Source organism: Pararge aegeria, chromosome 17 (genome assembly GCF_905163445.1).
Source record: "Pararge aegeria chromosome 17, ilParAegt1.1, whole genome shotgun sequence".
Taxonomy (NCBI): Eukaryota; Metazoa; Arthropoda; class Insecta; order Lepidoptera; family Nymphalidae; genus Pararge; species Pararge aegeria.
The window spans coordinates 16073471-16096096 of NC_053196.1; the positions used below are offsets into that span (position 1 = coordinate 16073471).

The 22626-nt window shown below is 38.0% G+C and overlaps 1 protein-coding gene across 2 annotated transcripts in view; it reads right to left on the minus strand.

Annotated features, from left to right (window-relative positions):
• LOC120631016 overlaps positions 1–20724 on the minus strand; it is a 50630-nt gene extending 29906 nt beyond the window's left edge. The window contains exons 1-2 of one of the 2 annotated variants that reach the window (XM_039900406.1): positions 20714–20724; positions 20139–20373 (exon numbers count right to left, since the gene is read on the minus strand). In XM_039900406.1, coding sequence (XP_039756340.1) covers positions 20139–20319 — 181 coding nt within the window. In that variant the 5' untranslated portion in view covers positions 20320–20373; positions 20714–20724. Of the gene's footprint in view, positions 1–20138; positions 20386–20713 lie in introns of those variants that run through there. The other variant, XM_039900405.1, reaches the window with a different exon arrangement.
• Between the last annotated feature and the right edge of the window lie 1902 nt (positions 20725–22626).

Here is a 22626-nt window from a genome sequence, read left to right on the forward strand (position 1 = left end):
TTTGGGATGTGTATCATCATCATCATTTCAACCAATCGACGTCCACTACTAGACATAGATCTTTTGTAGGGAGTTCCACAATACACGGTCCTGGGCCGCTTGCCCCCAGCGGCTTCCAGCTACTCGCCTGATGTCATCTATCCCCCTCGTTGGGGGCCGACCTACGCTGCATATACCGGTGCGGGGTTGTCATTCCAGCACCTTAAGACCCCATCGTCCATCGGATCTCCGAGCTATGTGCCGTGCCCATTGCCACTTCAGCTTCGTGACTCGCTGAGCTATGTCGGTAACTCTAGTTCTTTTACGGATCTATGCATTTCTGATTTGATCACGTAGTGATACTCCTAGCATAATAGCTCTTTCCATCGCTCGCTGAGTGACTCTGAGCCTTCTTATGATGCCCATAGTATGCGCATCGTTACCCTCCATTTTGATATAGATCTTCTGTATATAAGTTAAGGCAGCTTTGTTATCAGATTGTGAAATCTAGTTTTGCGCGCCTGCAGGTCACTCTTATCACTCGTGAATCGGAGCCTTCTTTTAAGAGTAGTACCCCTGTGTCAGAAGACACCGCTCTTCCATAACAACAAAAAAGAAAACATAAACATAATAACGAGGGTAGGTATACAAACAAAAAATGATGTGTTGATATTGGAAATAATAGAAATAATACATAGAAGAAGATAAGTTAACTAAAAAATAAAAATAAAAGAAATAGGACATATATTTAAAGTGATAATTAGTGTGCGTGTGTGAGGGCGGAGGTGGGTCCAACTTATAGTACAGTAGTCCGATAAGCTAGACCCATCTCTGTCTCAGCACCCATCCCAGTGCTGAGTTCGGCGAATGATCTAGGGAGTGAGTGCGCGTCATGTAGATTCCCTAGGTAAGACTGGTGTCATCCTTCACGTGGTTGCTGCCTGTTATTGGTCTGATTCCCTATGAAACAGACGTAACTGAAACCCTCAGTCGTAACCCCATCTCTCCTTCAACCATCCCTCCCCACCTTTACGGAGACACGGGTTTCAGCCATCTTTAAAACGCATATAACTTAGAAAAGTTACAAAACAGGCCTTGACAGACCTGGATTAAATCCACAATCTGGGGACCGGGATTCTGGGGTGATGTCAGGATTTTTATCCGTACGTAAGACTCCGTGTTTCTTAAAATCAATTAAATAATTCGTGATTTGTGTTAGCAAGGGTCCGCCATTTTGTTTTTTGTGCCGCTACCAGTGACACTTCCACAACTAACGTCCGTTTCTAATATTCAATATATGTGTTGACAAGTTGCTTAGCAAAGTTGTTATTTGTTAAAGGAATTATGGATATTTTTTGACAATAACAATTTTGCTAAATTATAAATCTAAAAATAAATAACGTATTGATTGAATATTCAAAATTGACGTAAGTCGAATATAACCTAGCAACAAACCGTTAAGTTGCAATGGAAAATTTACGGTAGTAATGCAAGCAAAGCTACAACCAACTGCAGCAATTTTGTATTGCTAAAAAAGGTTTTTGATTCAGATTAAAGGATCAAAGGAAAGCAAAGATAATAATCAAATAGAAATGTTCGCAGTTAAGAAAGAATTACCTCAACAATTTCACAATAACTGGCCTTTAATGCTCATCGCATTTCGGGTCATAAAATAAAAAGAGATAAAACAACGACTGAGTGTAACAATAAAAGAGGCATTATAATCTGGTTAATCTTCCCCCAGACAGCGAAATGGCCGAGAACAGTCGCTTAAAACATTATCCGTGACACAATGAGGAAATAAAAAGTTTAAGGACATTGGTAGCTAATGTTTATTCGTATGTAAATCAACGCGACGGCTCTTAGGACAGAACTGCACACTTCAACATCTCGTTTATATACTAGAAGATTCTGCTGCGACTTCGGCTGCGTGGACTTTAGAATTGGGTCTAAAGCTTCGCTAGTTAACAATTTTCAATTTTCCCTCGAGAACTACTACTACGGAATAAAAGGTAGCCAGTCGCGTGCATAGCGGGTATGCACAGGGTATGCAGATGATATAAAATGAAGAAAATCTCCAGTACGAGTTATAAAAAACTTAAGAATAGGCATTGTAAGAGTTGTATAAAGCCTACCCTCAAGTATTTATAACTCGTACCGGAGTTTTTTTTATTTTATATCATCTGCATACCCTGTGCATACCCTCTATGCACGCCACTGAAGGTAGCCTATGTTCTTTTCCATGTCAAAGGCCAAATTTGATCCAAATCTGTTCAGCCGTTTTTGGGTGATTGCGTAACAAACATCCACACTTACACATTTATAATATTAGTAGGATTATATACGTATTGTGTATGTATTTGTATATACATTTTCGTGTGTACTAATATATTATGTATCTAAATTAGAACTCTTGGCACTACACCATTCTCTCGCAGTAAGTCCTATCTACAAATAAAAATAAATACACAACGACAAAACAAACATCGCCAGCAATGAATAATTGTTAAGTCAACATCTCCTGAGGATGCTCCGGTTTCGGAGCGAAACGTGCGTAGAGGGTACATTGCCGAGGATCTGTTTGGTGTGGAGTATACGGATTGAAGAAATTATAAATACCATACACCATACAGATTCTCCTGCTGTTCGCGGAGTATAGCAAATTAATCTTAATTTTCATAATATTCTATGGATTTCCGCAAAGTAACGCCTGCTTCTATACAAAATTTCAGCGTTATTTGCGGCCAAGATACAGACAGACAGATAGACGCACAAAAATGAAAAAGAAAATAGTTTTTGATTATAGATATGCCCAAAAAAAATCCGAATGCCACAGCTTGAAATATAGATACTTAGATTTTATTGTTCTACAAATAAGAAAAAATGGTTATTAAATAAACAGATTACTGTTCGGACATTGAGACCGCCCAGGGGTTCGGTAAAAAGCGGCTTTTTATCATCGTATCGCGTTCTCAACTCATAAAAAGAGATAAAACAACTACAAATGGCGTTATAATCCAGTTAATCTCCCCGGGAGAGGAGCTTGTTAAGGATCCTCTTGTTATTTATCGCATCGTAATGAGATAAAATAAAAATGAGGGCGGATTATTTTTAGTTTTAATTGCTATAGACAAAATATGAGTTTAACAATTGATTTGTGGCTAGATTGTCATCATCATCAGCCTTTAAAAGAGGCCTCTTATATATACAAAATTGGACAGCCGATGGGCGCAGTGGGCAGCGACCCTGCTTTCTGAGTCAAGGCTGTGAGTTTGACTCCCACAACTGGGAACAAAATTTTTTTTGTGATAAACAATTATTCATCGGATCGGATTCGGTGTTCGGATGTTTTTCAGTATTTGGGTGTGTATTTGTAAATTAAAAATATTTATGTATATTATTCATAAAAATATTCATCTGTCATACTAGGATGTGGCGTGACCCAGTGGCGTGCACTTCATACATGCACAAAAGCACTGCGTACCCTAAAATTTTTGTATGACTCATAAATGCGAAATATTTTTCCATTTTATGGCACCTTCCTTCTTTATGCATACCGTTGTCAAAAACCCTGTGCACGCCACTGCTAGTACCCACACAAACTACACTTACTTTGGGGCTAGATGGCGATGTGTGTATTGTCGTAGTATATTTGTAATTGTCTCTCTCTCCTCTCCTTTTTTCATGTTTATAGACAAGCGCTCGACTGCAATCACACCTGGTGGTAAGCGATGATGCAGCCTAGAAGATGCCTATTCACTCTTGATTTGAAGGTACTCATATTGTAGGCACTGGGGAAAATGGAAGCTGGAAGGGCATTCCAGTCCCTAGCGGTGCGGATCAGAAACGAAGATGCGAAGCGCTTTGTACGCGTCCGCGGTATATCGAGCACGTAGGGATGCAGATCCTTACAGTGCCTCGCGGTTCGATGGTAAAAAGGCGGCTAGGCGGGGAACTAGATCAAACAGCTCTTGAGCACATTCTCCGAAATATATCCTATAGAATACCGAAAGGCAGGCAACCTTGTGGCGATTTTCCAAACTCTGATAATAATAATAATAATCATTTATTTGTAAGAACGTTTGTACAATATCAAGATGTTGTTAAACAATATAGTCAGTTTAGAGAGCATAACATTCTACCAAATTAACAGTGTGCAAATTTGGTTCATGGATATTAAAAAATTAAAAAGATCAACCTTTATTAAAGAAGAAGAAAAAGAAACACTTTATTGTACGTATAACATACTGGAAAAGAAACAGGAGTATACAGTACACAATGTAGACATGCAAAGGCGGCCTTACTGCTGCAAGCAATCTCTTACAGGCAACCTTTGTAGCTAGGACTTGCCTACAGCAAGAGAACGGGATAGTGCCAAGAGTGTTGATACATAAATACCAAAAAGTAAAGATAAATTATAAAGAAAAAAAGAAAAATTAAATTAAAATATAAATGTCCAAGTAAATTAAAATAAGCACTCACACATGAGAAAATTATAAAACAGTAAATAAATAAATGAATAACCACCGCGTACAACCATAAGTTTTTATGGGCTAGGTCACCGATGAGCCTTCTTGCACAGCGATACGGATTCTATCGCCATGCTTATTTATGTCGCTAAACAGCATTTTTTGTATTCTGAAAGGCGTGGTTGTCGTTGTGATTACATTGTCGCTAGTTTTGCAGAAGACGTGGTGCGCAGGGTCGGACCTGGTCACAGAGACATTATTATTGAAGAAATGTGCAAGCGTGATAGACGCAATAGAATAATTATAATAATTCTAAGAAACAAATAAGTTGTAATTTGGTTTACAATTTATGAATAATTATAATCTATTTGCATTTAATCTCGTTTGCTTTGAACTAAATTTTAATATCAACGAACAGTGTAACAGGCAGAACCGGTGACCCAAGTTAGGTCAGCGGTTCAGCATCTTTTTTAAACGACGGCAAGACGCCTTCTCCGATGAGGCTTAACACGTGCACCTCAGGTTAACAGACACAAGGCGGTAATCTGTAGTATGTGATCCAATGGTAAGAAAAACATCGCCTGTAAACAGACCAACATTCCCAAGGCGTGCAAGGAGTATGCCCTACAACGTGTAGCCCTGTGTCCATCAACGTGAGGCGTACATGTTAAGCCCCATGTGCTTCTTATTACAGCAGCCTTGGACTTAGGTGAAGTAAATACGTACTAAACTACCTTCCTAGCTTTTACCTTTTTTTTTTAATCGAGGAGGAGGTTCCCTTCGGACTTCTGCCTGGTGGCAGGGCATGTCCGACTTGCACGGACTAAAACAACCCATAAAATCTACCAGACCCTGGGAGTCTACATAACTGCTCGCTCACTGAGCTACAGATCTCAAGTCTGTGCAAGCAGTACATTCAAAAATAGCATATCTTGGGGTGTCTTCCTCTCCACAAAAGTAGCATTCCTCTCTTGGAGCTTTCCCAATTGCGAAAAGGTAGGTGTTGAACACCCCGTGGCCACTGAGCGCCTGAGTGATCCATCGGTCGACCTCTCCGTGCTACCTGTTATGCCACTTCTTAAAGTCCCCAATTTCCTAGCTTTTTTACCTGGATACTAAATATTTGCATACATACTCATTATATACGGTTTTTTATTAATATACTTCGGTGAGTGCATGAACTTCACAATCTTCTTCTTTAGTCCCGCCTTGAGCGGTGGCATCCTTTTAATTAACGTTTGTTATCCACGTTTCTGATACGTACCGCTATGATCTAGGATGTGGAACGCCCTCCCGGCAACTGTTTTTCCTGCCACGTATAACTTGCGTACCTTCAAGGCAAGAGTGAATAGGCTTTTTCTGGGCAAGCGTGCTCCAACCTAGACCACATCACTGCTTTCTAACAGGCAAAATTGTCGTCAAGCACTGGCCTATCTTACATACTATAGTAAGATTTTTTTTATTAAAGCTACACTATCGCATTAGGTTTAAGTATTCTGTCATAGTAAGTGTTAGAATAAGAATTTAAAAAAAATAAAAAAAATAAAAAAAATGCGTTTGTACGCGAGGAAAATGTTGTACTAAGGATGCATAAACTGTACGCAGGTGACACGGATCGCCCCAAGTGGAAGTGTATCACAGGGTGAGTGAAACAGAACCTGTCTCATAGTGCAGCCAGGAATGTCAGCCCGTACTAGAACACTTGCGAGACCGGCTGGGTTTACCGACGCGGTTGTTAGGGTTCCGTACCCAAGGTGCCAACGAGACCCTGTAATAAGCCTCCGCCATCCATCTGTTAGCGGACTGTATCTCATGAACTGTTATAGGTAGAGATTAAAAAGCGGCGGTGATAGTGCATTGGATACTAGCTCGGCTCGAAGCTCGAAGCTCGAATTAAATTATCACTTGCTTTAACGGTAAAGGAAAACATCGTGAGGAAACTTGCATGCCAGAGAGATCTACCTACATAATGTTCTCAAAGGTGTGTGCGGTCCACCAATCCGCACTGGGCCAGCGTGGTGGACTACGGCCTTAACCCCTTCTCATTGTGGGAGACTCGTGCTTTGTAGTCGCTCGGTAATGGGTTGATATGATGAGATGATGATGATGTATGTCCGTTGCCGCTATAACAACAAATCATAATTATTTAGACCCTAACCCACCGCGCAGCTCCAGGTTAATGTAGGTTGGTGGGCTTTAACGATTATTATAACGAATTCGCGGTAATAATCGGGACCGATGGCTGCTCTCCGAGGCACCACAAATTTCCTAACTCCGGGTCGGTACTGAAAATTCAGAAACAGAAAAAAAAAACACAATACCTAACGATTTTTGGCCTAACCCGGGGATTCGAGCCAAGGACTTCGTGATACGTAGTTGAACTCTAAGCACAACACCAACGAGACACTAAACTCAAATAAACGTGACTTCGATTGGCCTCATTTCACATTATGTCGGAGATCAGAATAGAAAATCAGGATATAGAGTTTGCGATACCCCCTTATGTACTGAGTCGAGAGATCGGGGAGCGCATATTGCACCGTGATACGGAACCCTTTACATACAGACTAACTCGCTCATAGCCGGTTTTTTATTGCTCTAGAGGTGCTCTGACCGACTCAATTGCGCAGATGTATCTACTAAGTAATGTTAGTATGTACAAAGTACCTGCTTGTTCTTGAACCTCACAAACTGCATACAAGTTAAGTTCTGGTTTTACTCCTCGAACATTTTGAAGTTATACCTCTTTTAGGAAAAATCAAGGGAGTGAACTTATACGATGTAACGAAAGCACGATTTTAAAAGAATGAAGGTAGTTGCGAAAACGAGGGATCGTCAGCCAGCTTATTTTTACCAAAAGACCGCCACCACTGCAGGCTCATTCCGGTGATTTAATTGTAGAAAAACCTCAAATTTTAATTTTCAGTGAAATTTGTTGGTCGGATAGTGAGATAACTAGATAAAAAACTTTAGAGATTAAACTTTCAATGTATAAAATACCTTTTATCTATTTTTAGTGTCGTTTTCTCTACAAAAGTAGAATAAGGCGTTAGATTGTTATCTTGTATAAGAGTAATATAAGTATAACGAAGAAAGAAGTATAACTTTATAAAGTAAAAGCACACACACAAACACACACACACATACCCTCAAACACTTTCACACACACACTCACGTATTTGCATGCTTGCATGATTGATTTTGAAAAATTCTAAACATTAAACAAAAAAAAAAAATATATAAAATTATAAAATGTAATAAATTGGTTAAGTCATGTTATCACTATATGTGTAAACTTTATATCGGAAAGAGCGAGACCTCCAAATACAGGATTTATATTAAATTGGCCTACTTGAATAAAGATATTTTTAACTTTGATTTTGACTTTATAGAAAGCCTACCCAGAGTATTTACAACTCGTACTGGAGATTTTCTTCATTTTTATCATCTGCATACCCTCTGCATACCCTCTATGCACGCCACTGACTCTCAGACATGCAGGTTTCCTCACGATGTTTTCCTTCACCGTTGAAGCAAGTGATATTTAAATTGCTAAAATTACTACGCACATAACTCCGAAAAGTCAATGGTATGTGCCGGGTTTCGAACTCGGTCTCCACGAAAGGAAATCCGAAACCTTACCTACTATCACCGCGATGTTACTGTTGGGCAACTTACTAGAAAACCATCAAAATTTTCCCCTGCCCAGTGGCATGCGCTTCATACTTGCACAAAAGCACTGCCTACCCCAAAATTGATCGTATATATCGTATAGGAGGAGAATTGTTCCATTCTACATCATCTTTTCGCTTTATGGCTACCCTGGTCATTAATCTTGTGCACGCGACTGTCCCCGGACTTGAATCTAGAACCTCACGCTTATAAGACCACAGCACCACACCACTGCACTAGAGACGATTATTCATTACACAGGTCCTATCAAAAAGCCGACTTTTAGACACATTGTCATCCACCAGGGGGCGCTGAGGAAGTTTATTTTCTTATAGTTTACACAAAATGTTGTTTAATTACATGTAATGATATTGCGTAGGTAGACATTTCACCTTAAGAAGTCCTCCGGAAGAAGTGAAAGTGGAAAAAAAGTTAAATAAGTTGATTATCGAAAGTGATTCAAGCTGAATATTTTATCTGTAATCTACTTTCTTGCGTAATTTGGATAACTCCGAATGAATACAAACTAATAATACCTTCCACGAATTACTTTTTAGGTTTTTACCCCGAGTAGAGTTCAAAACACACTAACGACTTCATTTTACAGTATTCATTAACGCTCCAAGCAGTAGCGTGCATAGAGGGTATGCACAGGGTATGAGACGATATAAAATGATGGAAATCTCCAGTGGGAGTTATAAATACTTAAGGGTAGGCTTTTTATAACTCTTATAATGCCTATCCTAAAGTTTTTTATAACTCGTACTGGAGATTTTATTTATCTTACTCGTATATCATCTACATACCCAGAGCATACCCTTTATGCACGCCACGTCCACTGCTGGACATAGATCTTTTGTAGGGAGTTCCGAATTCCACGGTTTTGTGCCGCTTGAATCCAGAGCTACCACCAGGTCAGGCAGGTCTATCCACCTCGTAAGAGGTCGACCAACGCTGCGCTTACCAGTGCGGGGCTACCATTCCAGCACCTTGGGTCCCCAACGTCCATCCTTTCTCCGAATTATGTGCCCCGCCCATAGCCACTTTAGCTTCGCGACTCGCTGAGCTACGAGTATGTCGGTAACTCTGGTTCTTCTGCGAATCTCCACATTTCTGATCTGATCACGTAGAGATACTCCGAGCATAGCTCTCTCCATCGCTCGCTGAGTGACTCTGAGCCTTCTTATGAGGCCCAAAGCAGGAGGGGCCATCGGAACAAGCAGATGGGGAAAATAAGTGGAAAACATACATGTAGGCATGTAGGTATGTACAATTATCTACGGTACGCGACGCGAACCTAATGAAGGGACTGGAGTCAAATGATTTTAATTTTGCATATGATTTTAGGGAGTAAAGACAATGGCAGTGCTTTACTCAAAAACGATTAGGTTTTGGTTTCACAGATAAGTGTCAGAGACAGTACATAATGTTCCGCTATAGCCTGTGAAGTTTTATTGCGGTTTTGATTTACACGTTGTATACAACGATCTACATAAAAAGTACTGCGGTATTTTGTTGACTGACATATCTCTACTGTGCCCTCATGTTCATTTCGCGTTAACGCGTTATGCGGCTTCTGTTTACCGAAATACCCTCCCGTTGATTCCCTCAAATCTGTGCGCCGGGGGAAAATGGATCAAGAGCTTACATGACACCATTAAAGTCACTTACAGTTTAAAAACATATTTACTAAAAAGTCTCACCGGAATCCTATCTAAATCATCATCATCTTTCCAACATCATCATCAGCGTTGTAGAGATTTCGAATCTCTACGGTTTTGTGCCGTTTGTAACCAGTGACTCCCTATGGCCTTTTTGGGCGATAGAAAGAGCAAAGCTTGGCGTTTTTCTCCGTGATTAAATCAGAATTGAGGATATCCGTAGAAGAACCAGATCTACCGAGATAGTTCAACGAGTCACAAAGCTGCAACTCGTAGCTCGGGAAATCCTATCTAACCACAGAACGTCCATTGCATATCAGGTCATATGCATTTGTAAGGATTTCACTCTGTATAGCCTCGAGAGCTTAGATTCGATCCCTGCAAGGTTAGCCCACCAAGCGCCCATTATCGGGCAAATCATGGTTAAAAAAGAACTCCCCCCCAAAAGAAATTCGAACTCGGCCCCCCGAAAGTAAAGTCGAGCTCCTACCCACTGGCCGCTTCGATAAGTACAAAACAATTGTGGAACAGTACCGAATATGGGAGAAAACAACTGGCTGCATACAGACTAGCGTGACATTCCCGAACCTGAATCAATACTAATGGACTAAACTTCTCCACCTGGACAGAACTTATCTCAGTGGCAAGACTAACAGAGCATAACCCATTGAACAAAGACGTTTTAGTTTTAGTTTCTCACCGAGACCCCTAAACATAGAAGCAGTGGAATTTTACTTTAAAAAGCTTTATCTATATTCCCCCCTTCCTGTCTGGAATTACTGTTCACATATAGATGATGGATGAATTTAAAAAAGTTTGAAATAAAGATATTTTTACTTTTACCACTTTCGCACAAATTCTAATCGATTTAATCAAATATGTTACAGTCTGACCATAAATTAACACTAAAGTATCCCGTAGAGTGTTCCTAACGGTACGTAAGATCGTAAATGTATGTAATAGGCGGGCATTACGTACACTGGCGGGTTAAGTGGACAGCGAAGGTTAAAGTAGTGCCCTTAGGATAAATTAACAATCTACTTTGCTAAAGAAGAAATTTTTAAAGCATTTTCAGCCTCAGATCAAACCGATATCGTAAAGAAGGCTCAAGAAATATGGTGTTACCTAAAAATATCACTAATACTTGATAAAGAGGAATTATATTTTCAAATAAACGTTCGTTTCAGTTTTCATTAAAAAGTCACCTAAAAAATTGCACAGCCACTAATTGTTGCTTGTAACACAACATTAATAACATAAGTTCCTTTATTTCTTTCTTTCTTATTGTAATGAATTGAAATCACATGTTCCCGCTGCTGTGGCTTACGCTTTAAGGGACCATGTACATCAGCCAGGAGGCAGCGGTGATAGCCCGGAGGCAGTGGCGTGCACAGGGTTTTTGACCAGGGTATGCATAAAGCAGGTACATGGCATAAAACGGAAAAACTCCCCTACAATACTAGTTATATAAAATAATTTGGGTATGCAGTGCTTTTGTGCATGTTTGAAGTGCACGCCACTGCCCGGAGGGACTTAGACTTCACTTTCGGGGGGCTGAGTTCGAATCCCAGCACGCACCTCTAACTTTAAGTTATGGGCGTTATTGAAGCAATTAAAATATCACTTGCTTCAACGGTGAAGGAAAACATCGTGAGGAAGCCTGCATGCCTGAGAGTTCTCCATAATGTTCTCAACTGTGTGTGGAGTCCACCAATCCGCAATGGGCCGGCGTGGTGGTCTACCGCCTTAGCCCCTTCTTATTGTGGGACCCGTGCCCTGTATTGGGGCGGCAATGGGTTGATATGATGACGCAGCCGATTAGATCGCAGCGATGCTTGCGAGCGAGCTTTGAAACTTTTGTCCACACGCACGCAATCTGTCGCCGCTATAAGATAACGACTATGACACCGGGAGGTATCTTTGCATCGTTGCGAGTCAATCGTTGCAACAATAAGTCGTCATTATGCCTCATTTGTACCGGGGGGCCCGGAGTATCATTTATACAGCTGGAACGTATCACTAATACAGAGAACCCTAACTAATGTAAGCAAAAAACAGTAAAATGTTATTGAATTTACTTAATCTCGTAATTCCCAGGAAAACACGACTACTTTGAAAAATGAAAGTCAAGGACTTTTCGAAACTAAATACGTTTTTTCGTAATATTATCATATAAATATATAATATCACGAAAAAACATTCGATATTTTAAATAAAAAAAAATTTTGTTTTTTTAGTTAAAAATGAGATTATGAGGCTTGCCCTTTTGAATTTCCAAATTTATTTATTTTGCATTCAATGCATTTTTGTAACTTTTGTGAGAAATCCTTATTCTTTATTTGGGCCCCCCAACTAATTTGGATACAGGGGATATATACCGGGACTAGCTCTGGTACAAAAAGCTTTATTTCCAAGCGATGGAATGCCCAGTGTAGGGACCTCTTTAGACCACCCGCATTGGACCTGCCCACACAACATTGTAAAGGACTATAAAATGATGACACCTTCAGACCTTGTTTACTTTAAGGCATCAATATCGCGGACCTATTGACCTCAAAACCCTGCAACTTTAAAATGCGACCTTGTCTCGTGCGCAATCACATTGAGGAAAATCTTGTAAACTTATCAAATTTATTATCAAGTACAATGACATTTTAAGTAAAAAAAGTTTATTTTTTAATGTACCTATGCGATCCTAAAAGAGCGTTGTTAGGTCGGATATAATTAGTTCTGAATTTGTTCCAAGCTTTTACTGTCGAACTATTGCCAGTGGTTTTTATTAATACAAGGCTGAGGAATTCCGATTTCATTTCAAACTTTAGTTCTGTTATTAAGAAACATTATTTAGAAAAAAAAATAGTAAAAACTTAACCTAGTTATCAAAATAATAAACACTTAAGAAATCTATAACGGATATTTAATACGAAACGGAGAAAATTACAGAAATACAGAAGTAATTTCTGTGGTTCTCTGTTGCGTGCAGTCAAAGTACTGATTACATGATTTCAACTCCCTTCCATTTTCAAAGTGCAAACTATGGGCCTATTTGAATCAAGAAATACTTTGCCAGCTTTGACTTGACTCATTCATTAATTGATTGAATCATTCCTACAATCATTCACTAACATAGAGATAGTCATGAAACTATTAAAACATGCATATACCTACCGTTTCAATTGTCAACCTAATTACCAGAAAAATAACGAATATAAATGCAAATTTGCATACCTTATTTAACCCCTTATAGGGGTGGAATCTTTAAAAAGATATATAGTCGTATATAGTCAATGAATTACACTACACACAGACAGACTAGACGTTTCAAAAGTGCTTATATTAGGCCTACTTAAAATGAATTTTGAATTTGAATTTTTAAAATTTTGTTTTTTTAAATGGGCGGGCCATCAGAGAGCCGCTATAGATTGCAAAAAAAAATCTAATCCAACTGGTAATTCCAGAGATATGCGCGTACAAGCTAATAAACAAAAAAAGCAATCTCAGCTACAGCTTTTTTATTAGTAAAGATGTTTATTGCAAAAATATTCGAGGACAAGGTTTCTCGCTCGACGTCAGGGCCTGAACCGGTCCACCGTTATTATTTCACCAATTTATTACCGGATTATGCGATATCATTATACGATTTGCGATGTGCGTGAGAAAAACAGTATTTTATTTATTTTATTGTTGCACTAGGCTGTCCGCGACTTCGTCTGTTACAATAATATAACGAACGAATACTTTATTGAAACTATAGGTTTATGGCAGATGCTCAAATTCAAATTTAAAAATTCTTTATTCATGTAAGTACATTAGAAGTTTATTTTATACAAATTATATGCACATATATCATTTATTGATTTTATTTATTTTTTTAATTCTTAACAATGCTTGAAATAAAAACACTGTTAAAAATTTATAAGAAAAAACTTCCACCCTCCGCTTGCGGGGCTTTTGAATGCCCAAGCAACCGGCGGTCAGGGCTCACGAGTGAGGAACCTCCTCACAATACGCGCCGTTTCAAGGACTACTGTCTTCTGTGTCCATATGCACATAATGATTAAAAACATAAAGAAATCGTGTACCCGACTAATATTGAAGCTTGAAAAACCACTCCACTTTAGTAGTGTTTCCCGAATAGGCGGTTAGTCACTTCACTCAATTTAGCAGTTGACAATAATTATTTGACCTATAATGTTCTAAACGTTTACCGTAAAATGTGGAAAATGGTAAAAGTTTCTGAGCTAGCTTCATTCCGCGGGTGTGAAGTGTGTGTGCGGGACGTTTTCACTGTTTTTGGACACAATGCACTGCATGCAATAATGTCTGAATGAGGATTCTGGATGTACTTAATTCTGTGATTATATGCTTACATCATTGTGAGGTGACAATAATACCTACTTTCGTAACTTAAAACTAAAGGTAGGAGGGAACCAAGCGCGCCGGTCAAAAAAGCCAACCACAAACTACTGTAGTTTTTGTTATCACAATTTCAAAGTCAATTAATCCTTAATATTGTAATAGGATTTTACTAAATGCTGACGTTTTATATTACTTTGATCACTAGCTGTTGCCATTGTCCGCATTTATCACGGTTTTTACAAATCCCGTGATAGCCTATACTCTCCGCGTTTTCAGCTAACTCTATGCTAAAAATGAAGTTGATAAGTTTCTTAGTTACAGCGTAATGTAAGGACAAACAAAAAAAACAAACGCTCTAACACACTTTCGTATTTATACCATTAGTATAGATCATCAAAACTTATCAAAATTAAAACCTAAATACTAATATTAGTTGTTATAAGTAATTAATACTCGTTAAGGGTATTTTTTGTAAGAAGACTGAATTAAAATAACTTCGAAAAGTTACAGGCCGGGGATTGAACTTGATGCCTCTAACCTAACGTAACCACTAGGCTATCAACGTTTTTTTTTTATTCCAATAAAAGTTAGCCGTGATGATGCAGTCTAAGATGGTACCGGGCTAACCTGTTAGGGAGTATGGTAGTACCCCTAATTGGTTTCCACGCGACATCGCACCGGAACATTTTGCTAAATTTTGTTTATTTATTTATTTATTTAAGAGCACTAACAACATGCATATTACACGTTTTTTAAACATAGCACACAGACAAACACATCGACTGATATGCACGTCGTTTTGTTTGTTTGTTTGTTTGAAATCTTTATTGTAGACACACATTTTATACAAAGTAATTCTAATTTTATTCTGTATACATATATACATTACAAAATTAGAATAGAAAATAGAGCGCGCAAAGGCGGTCTCATCACTAAAGCGATCTCTTCCAGACAACCTTTGACGTTAGGAAAAACGAAGTAACGGGCCATTTATTTAAGTTTAAAATATATATACAAAATAATTATAATAAACTGTTTACTCATAAATTCTAATACTACACACAAATTATTCATAATATATATAAGTATATACATATTTATGCAGTATACTATATACTACAGTAGAGTATATTAAAATCGACAATCACGTGTGAAAATCTGGTCCCATTCATCGTATCTACACTTGCGACTACTTCAGTGAAAAGCGTAGAGTCGTAAAAGAGATTAAATCACACGCGAATATGGCAACTCATCCCAAGCCGGCGTGTGACAGACCAAGTTAGCTGCTCTAACTGGCTACACCGGTAGTGCTAGCTGGTAAGGCTGGTAACACACTGGCCTAATGCTAAAGATTATTTATTGTACAAGCTGTTGCCCGCTTTCATCGTCTGCGTTTATAACAGCTTTTATCCCGCGGGAACCGCACAGAGAGAAGATAAAAATTATATCCCCCAATTATATCCCCTGAAAAGGGATATAATAAAAAAACGTATCCACCTGCTGAAGCATGGGGACATGGAATAGGAGAAGTTTACCCCCGTTTATTATAATACATATTATATGGATATTATTCCCACTTGTGCGTCAGTGCTCTGAGAGTTGACCAATCTGTGGGAGAAGATGCATTTTTATCCTAACACCGGGGAGATAATTGTCTCCTGCTAGCCGTGCTGGGATAAAAGAGGCCTATGTTACTCTCCTTCCTTTAAACTAACTCTATACTTAATTTAAAGTCTTTTGGCAGCTTATTTGTATCCTGCCCATGCTAACCGTGCTGGGATAAAAGTAACCTATATTAATCTCCGTCCTTTTAACTAGCTCTACGCCATTCAAGTTAATTGGTTGCTTAGTTAGAGCGTGAAGGAAGGACAAACAAACAAACACACTTTCACATTAATAGTGTTAGTAACGATGAAGTATTTTAAAGGTATTCACTTATAACATTCGGTATTGCACTTGGATTTTTCACATTAATAGCTTCAAACCATTTTGCCACTTTAGCGAGAGAGTGGTTTTTATCGCCATCGATGTATCATAACAAATATTACTATGCCTTGAATATCCTTAGTGAGGTTTCTTCCCAACCTTGTTAAGATAATGACAGGTCATTAATGTAAATGTTGAACAGAAAAGGTCCTAATATAGGTCCTGTGGGACACCTATTTTCTGTGAACTATTAGACTGCTTGCCCCTCACGTCTACCTTCATATTATTTTCTATAACATATTATAATCTAAGCCAATACAGTATTTATTAAACATTCTGTTATTGTTTCCACGCAAACTAGTGAATTTTATGGCAACGCATTTTTTTATGTTTCCTCAGACTTTCAGCTTCGTGCCAAAGCGTACAAGCGAAAACTAAGGTCCCACGGGACTAGGAATTCACAGTTCCGCAAATACCGAGCTTGCAATTCTATTGCGGGATGCCATTCCCCCTGGCGACTTCGAGACGTTTTAGACGTTTTATTCACTTGGGTAACTTATCAATTTCTCTTTTATACAGCCATTTTCGAGCTCTATCGAATGCAAGAACTCAATGACGCTCTGTTTAAAGCGGATTCTGGTCTAAAAAGAATCCCATACTCAGCTCGGTATTTTTTTTGTTATCACCATACAATAGTGTCACAAGCTTACCTTAGTTTGAGTAATTAACATTTCATACCTAAGCGTATCGTTGCTCCTTTGCTTTTTAAACGACCCAAACCACGGGGTGTTATAAGTTTCTGTGATGTGTGTATGTGTGTGCGTGTATGGGTATGTGAATGGGTGTGTGTGTAGTTGCGTGTGTGAGAGTGTGTGTGTATGTATGTGCGTGTGTTGTAGTGTGTGTGTGCGTGTGTGTGTACGTGTGTGTGTGTACGTTTGTGTGTGTGTGGACGTGTGTGTGTACGTGTGTGCGTACGATTGTGTGTGTGTGTGTGTGTGTGTGGGCGAGTGTGTGTACGTGTGTGTGTGTACGTTTGTGTGTGTGTGTGTGTCTGTGTGTTGTTGCTGCTTGATTGTAGACCAGAGAAAGTTCGTATGTGTGTGCGTGTGCGTGTATGGGTATGTGAATGGGTGTGTGTGTAGTTGCGTGTGTGAGAGTGTGTGTGTATGTCTTTGCGTGTGTGGGCGTGTGTGTGTACGTGTGTGTGTATGTTTGTGTGTGTGTGGGCGTGTGTGTTTTTGTGTTGTTGCTGCGTGATTGTAGACCAGAGAAAGTTCGGAAATTATTCATTCCCAATTTATCCCTGCTGGGGATGGTATAACCTGTAGAAAATGTTGAGTTAACTAGGCGTACTCAGTGTGCCTCGATCTTTAAACATGATTTCCCAAGTAGTTCTTCACCAGATAATAAGTTTTTGCGCAATAACGTTTAGAGCTTAACATAACCCACAAGCGTTTCTAGGTCATGCGGTGACCACTTTTTATCAATTGCATTTTAATGAATTTGCTTAGATTTCAATATTGGGCACTTATTTCCGTGGACTTGACCCTGTTTTGATACTCCGAAAGAATTAGCTGTTTTTTTAAGAGAGTCGATACCTAACTAAATTAATTAATTTTGTATTTTATTCCATTCATGTATTTTTAACTAGATAATCGCTTACGTTTAGTGTATCTATATATATATCTGCTTGAAAGAACAACATACAAAAAGTCCATGTTACATTTATCGTATGCTTTTCTCTGGACAGCTTATTATTTTTTTGTTCAGAAAAAAGGTATAGGTACTGTTCATTATTCCATAATTAAAATAGGTATCTTATTTCTTAAAAACATGGTCATCTTATTGGTTTAGTTTTTATACAAAGGATAAAAGGGGACCCTATTACTAAGACCCCGCTGTCGGTCTGTCTGTTTGTCTGTCTGTCAGTAACCAGTCCGTGATAATTAGACAGTAGAAATTTCCACAGATGATGTGTTTCTATTGCTGCTATAACAACAAATACAAAAAAACACAATAAAATAAATATTTAAGGGTGCTTCCATACAACTGACGTTATTTTTATAGACGTAGGGAACCCTTCGGGCGCGGTACAGACTCGCACTTGGCAGGTTTTTTTAGTTACTAACGTTAGTAAACTCGAGTACCACTTAATTTAACACAATTTAATTAGTTAAAAATTTAATCATTTAATTTTCTCGAATCTCAGTCACGCTAATTAAACTTGTTCAAGATGTAAACATGCTTGAGTTTTAACGACCTCCCTGGCGAAACGGTGAGGGCTATGAATTTAAGTAGGAGGTCCCGGGTTTGATTCTTAGCCGGGAATTTGAGAGTTTATAATTTATAAATTTTTATTGGCCTGGTTTGGTGGGAGGCTTTGGCCATGTCTAGTAACCAACAACCGGCATAGACGTGCAGCTAAGCGATTTAGTGTTCCGGTGCGATGTCGCGAAGGAACCGACTAGGGTTATCACTACCTTACTTCTCAACATCAAAAAGTAATTAAGATTACAATACGCGGTTAAAATTATAACACGCAGTCAAGATTAAAATGAAATAGAGATTACAATACGTAGTCAAGATCCAAAAGCAATAGATATAACAGTACGTGGTCTAGACTACAATATGTACCAAGTACTAACAATGTACAATGCAAGAGAGATTTCAAACTATCATCAAGATAAAAATTCAATAGAAAATACAGTGCGGATTCAAGCTTAGACAATTTAACAACATTTAAAGTTTAGGTAGATCCAGGTAAGAGAATAATCCGTACTAATTAGTACTACATACTCAATTAATAACGAGTCAGGTCAGCTAGTGTATCTGGAGGCAATCTGATGGAATTTAGATTTCTCTAACTATTTCCTTATCGTGTAGTCGTAGAATTGAATCCTTTCTAAAGTTGATACCTACCTACTTATATGAGATAGGGAAGTCTCTATGACTAATGGCTTGGCGACATTTTCTCCAATTATGAAAACTGGCTTTGGTCCGCTTGAGTGGATTTCTTAAGCCAAAAAAAGAACATCTGAACGTAACGCTTTGCTTTAACTATTTCACCCTCTCGAATTCACCCTCTTAATTTACATATACTCTGTATAGCACCACCAAAAAAAATGTAATTCACCTTTTTTGGTGGATTTGAGCTTAGACCCACGAAACTATTTTTTTTGTGTAATTTTAACAATAATTTAATGACTAAACAATCGGCTAAGCAATTATTTAATAATATAATAGATTTATTAACTTGACGATATTTAATAGTACCTAATAATTCTGACGTCTGATAAATATATTTCTACTAACACTAATTGGAATCCTAAGACAGAATCGGTATTTTTGATAATTATTTTTTTTTTTTTTTTTTTTTAAAAATGTTTTCTGTGGCTTGATGATAAATATGATATTTTTAAGCCAAAAAGACATCTGAATGTAACGCTTTGCTTGTTTAACTATTTCCTATGAAAAACACGTAGCTTTTGCTCCGTTGCTGTTATAAAGTTAATAACTAACTAAAATATATTCAGAACTTGGGTATTAAGGCTAATTTGTATGCTATAAAGTTAACATGATGATCAGTTAAGTGGTTTAGCGCTTATATGGTAACAAACAGACAGGAAGACACACTTACGCTTTAACTGGCTATTGTTAGTTTACCTTGAGGTTTATCTAAACGGAACCGTTCACGGGGAAAGGTCTGTGGTCTTTTTATCTGTGATTAAATTTTACCGGTAACCAAGGAAAACTCGCCATGTCTAATTTATGCTTTCTGAGACTCGTCTTTAAACGTCTGTCACAACACAATTTGTGAGTCCTATTGTCTTGAAAACTAAATAGAAATATTAATAAATAATGTGTGTTCTCTTTCTTTTTCTCTCTGAGTTCTCATAAATTAAAACAATTGATTCCAATTACAAAAGGTGTGTGAGTATGCCTTAAACTTTGCGGATTTTTAAATTCAGATGTTTGTTTCAGGTGTAATTCTAGGATAAAAAAAACAAATAAAATAGAATTACTTAATGATTTATATTTTTTAATTATTGAAAAAATATAACTTGCTTACCGTGTGATAAAAATCCTCTGCTGTCAACACCTTGTTTTTCAGTAACATTTCCAAAATGGAGTCTATTTTTCACATCGCCCGCACTGCCAATTTTTCTTTTCACTTTCTTCTTGTTATGCATACCATCGCAGAAACATATCAATATCACAAACACCAAACATCCAAAAAGTTTCGTGTGCATTTTCGATTCATAATTGTTGTTGTTAATACACAATCTTCTTTGGTTAATACTGCACTGCATTAAACACAAAATATTAACTTAATGAATTAAGTTATCACTGTAGAATAAATTAAATTCACAATATTAAACCAAACTCTTTTTTATATAGGTACTTTCCATTGATGTGGGTATTTTCAAACACAATTTTCTTTGCTTAATATTGTTTTTCAAACACTGCAATACTTAACACAAAAAGTTCATGAAACTACCTGATATTATACGTATCAATTACATTTCTAGATCAACCAAAATGTATCGGCATGATATAATCAAATTTTGGTTATTATTTAAGTACTATGCATTGAACAATATTTAACGCAACTTTACTATATTAATAAATATATCTATTATCTACCTATATAAGTAGGCAAGTTCAATAAATAAAATTTTGCGATTGAGATTTGTGAACTAATTTTCTTTGGGCAACAAAATGTAAAAACTAAGCTCTGAGTACATTCAAATAAATATGCGATTTAAAGTTCAAAAAATGCGCATCTTATTTAATACGCGGTAAATATAATTTCGCGAATTTTTGCGCGCGAGTCGGTCAGCCATTGTATGCGCGTGCGCGTGTTTACCGCGGGGCAGGTTTTCGCGACTGAGCGGCCGCTGTACCGACCGTATACTTGTACGCGAAGGGCAAAAAAGATAAATAAGCTACTATGCTTCTTCGGTACAACGTGCCCATTGTTGTAATTGAATCGAAATTTCCTTTCGTTCGATTGGAATCTACAGACTACTTTTACAGGTATAGATGGATTCCATTGTTTTCGACGCTCTACATAGGTTTTTTCAAACTGGTCTCTTCAGCAGCCCATTGATGTTCCAAATTCAAATTCATTTATTTCAAGTAGGCCTACAATATAAGCACTTTTGAAACGTCAAGTATGTATATTTGTAGTGACTCTACCACCGGTTCGGAAAGCAGATTCTACCGAGAAGAGCCGGCAAGAAACTCAGTAATTGCTCTTTTCCAACATCAACATTTACAATCATTTTTCTATCTTGCGGGAGATGAGACCGAGGCTGGCTGCTTCCAATCTACCTTGTCATTGAGGAATTCATCAAATGTATAGTAACCTCGCTGTACTAGATGCGTTTTTACACATTTTTTAAATGTATGCATTGGTAGGTCAAGAATTTCCTTAGGAATCATGTTGTAAAAGCATATACTCAACCCCACAATGGAGTTCTGCACCTTTCGCAGACGATATGCAGATAGTTCCAATGCTGATACTATTAAAAATAATGCGATTGCTTTTTTATTCTACACAAGTTACTGACTGCAATCTCAAGTAGTGGTAGCCCACCCGATGGTCAGTCGAAAACTATCTATACTAATATTATAAAGAGGTAACGTTTGTGAATTTGTGCCGTTGTAAGGGTTAATCTCTGGATCTAATGAACCGATTTTCAAAATTATTTCACCAATAGAAAGGTACGTTATTATGGAGTGTCATAGGAGTGTATTAACCTGAAAACTGTAAAGAACTTTTAAGAGATTTCGATGCGTGCGATGCGTCAGAATTGTTTCTTTAAAGTTCTAAAAACAGTCCGCGACAATTTTTCGAGGTTGACGTCATACGCGGGCGACGGTCCGCTAGTGGCCTATAAAGAGAACGCGTCCTCCGAAGTGCGACTGCAATGTGCTGCAATTACACCGACAGTCACGCCCTCCAGTCCGGAACCCAGCATTGCTGATTGGCGGCAGAAATAAGCTACTACCTCGGACGAGCTCTGTCACAAAAAGCGCTACTAGTACATCGAAAGCCTGTTCGAATGAAAAAATATTTAGCTTTGAAGCAATAATGTGTCCAGGTAACCTAAATGTCAAAATGTTCTTGGAAGAATCATATCTACGTAAGGTGTGGCTTTCATATTAACATGGACACATTGGCGTTCCGTTTAAGCACAGATTTAAGAACATACAGAAACCCTGTACACGACTAATATTGAAGCATAAAAAACCCTACACTATAATAGTGTTTCTCGTACAGGTGGTTAGTCATTTGGATAGAAGCAGGCGTTACTTTGCGGAAACATGAAATATTATGAAAATTCAGCTTAATTTTCTTAATATAGGTAGGTTAGTCATTTCATTCCATTTAGCAGTTGACAGTTACTATTTTACCTTTAATGTTCTAAACTTTTACCATAAAATAGAGAAAATAAGAAGGTAAAGTTTGTGTGGTGTGAACTCATAATAGCTGAATGAGTTCTGCACGTTCTTTACTCTATGCGTGCATGTTATTTAAACTCTCGTAATGA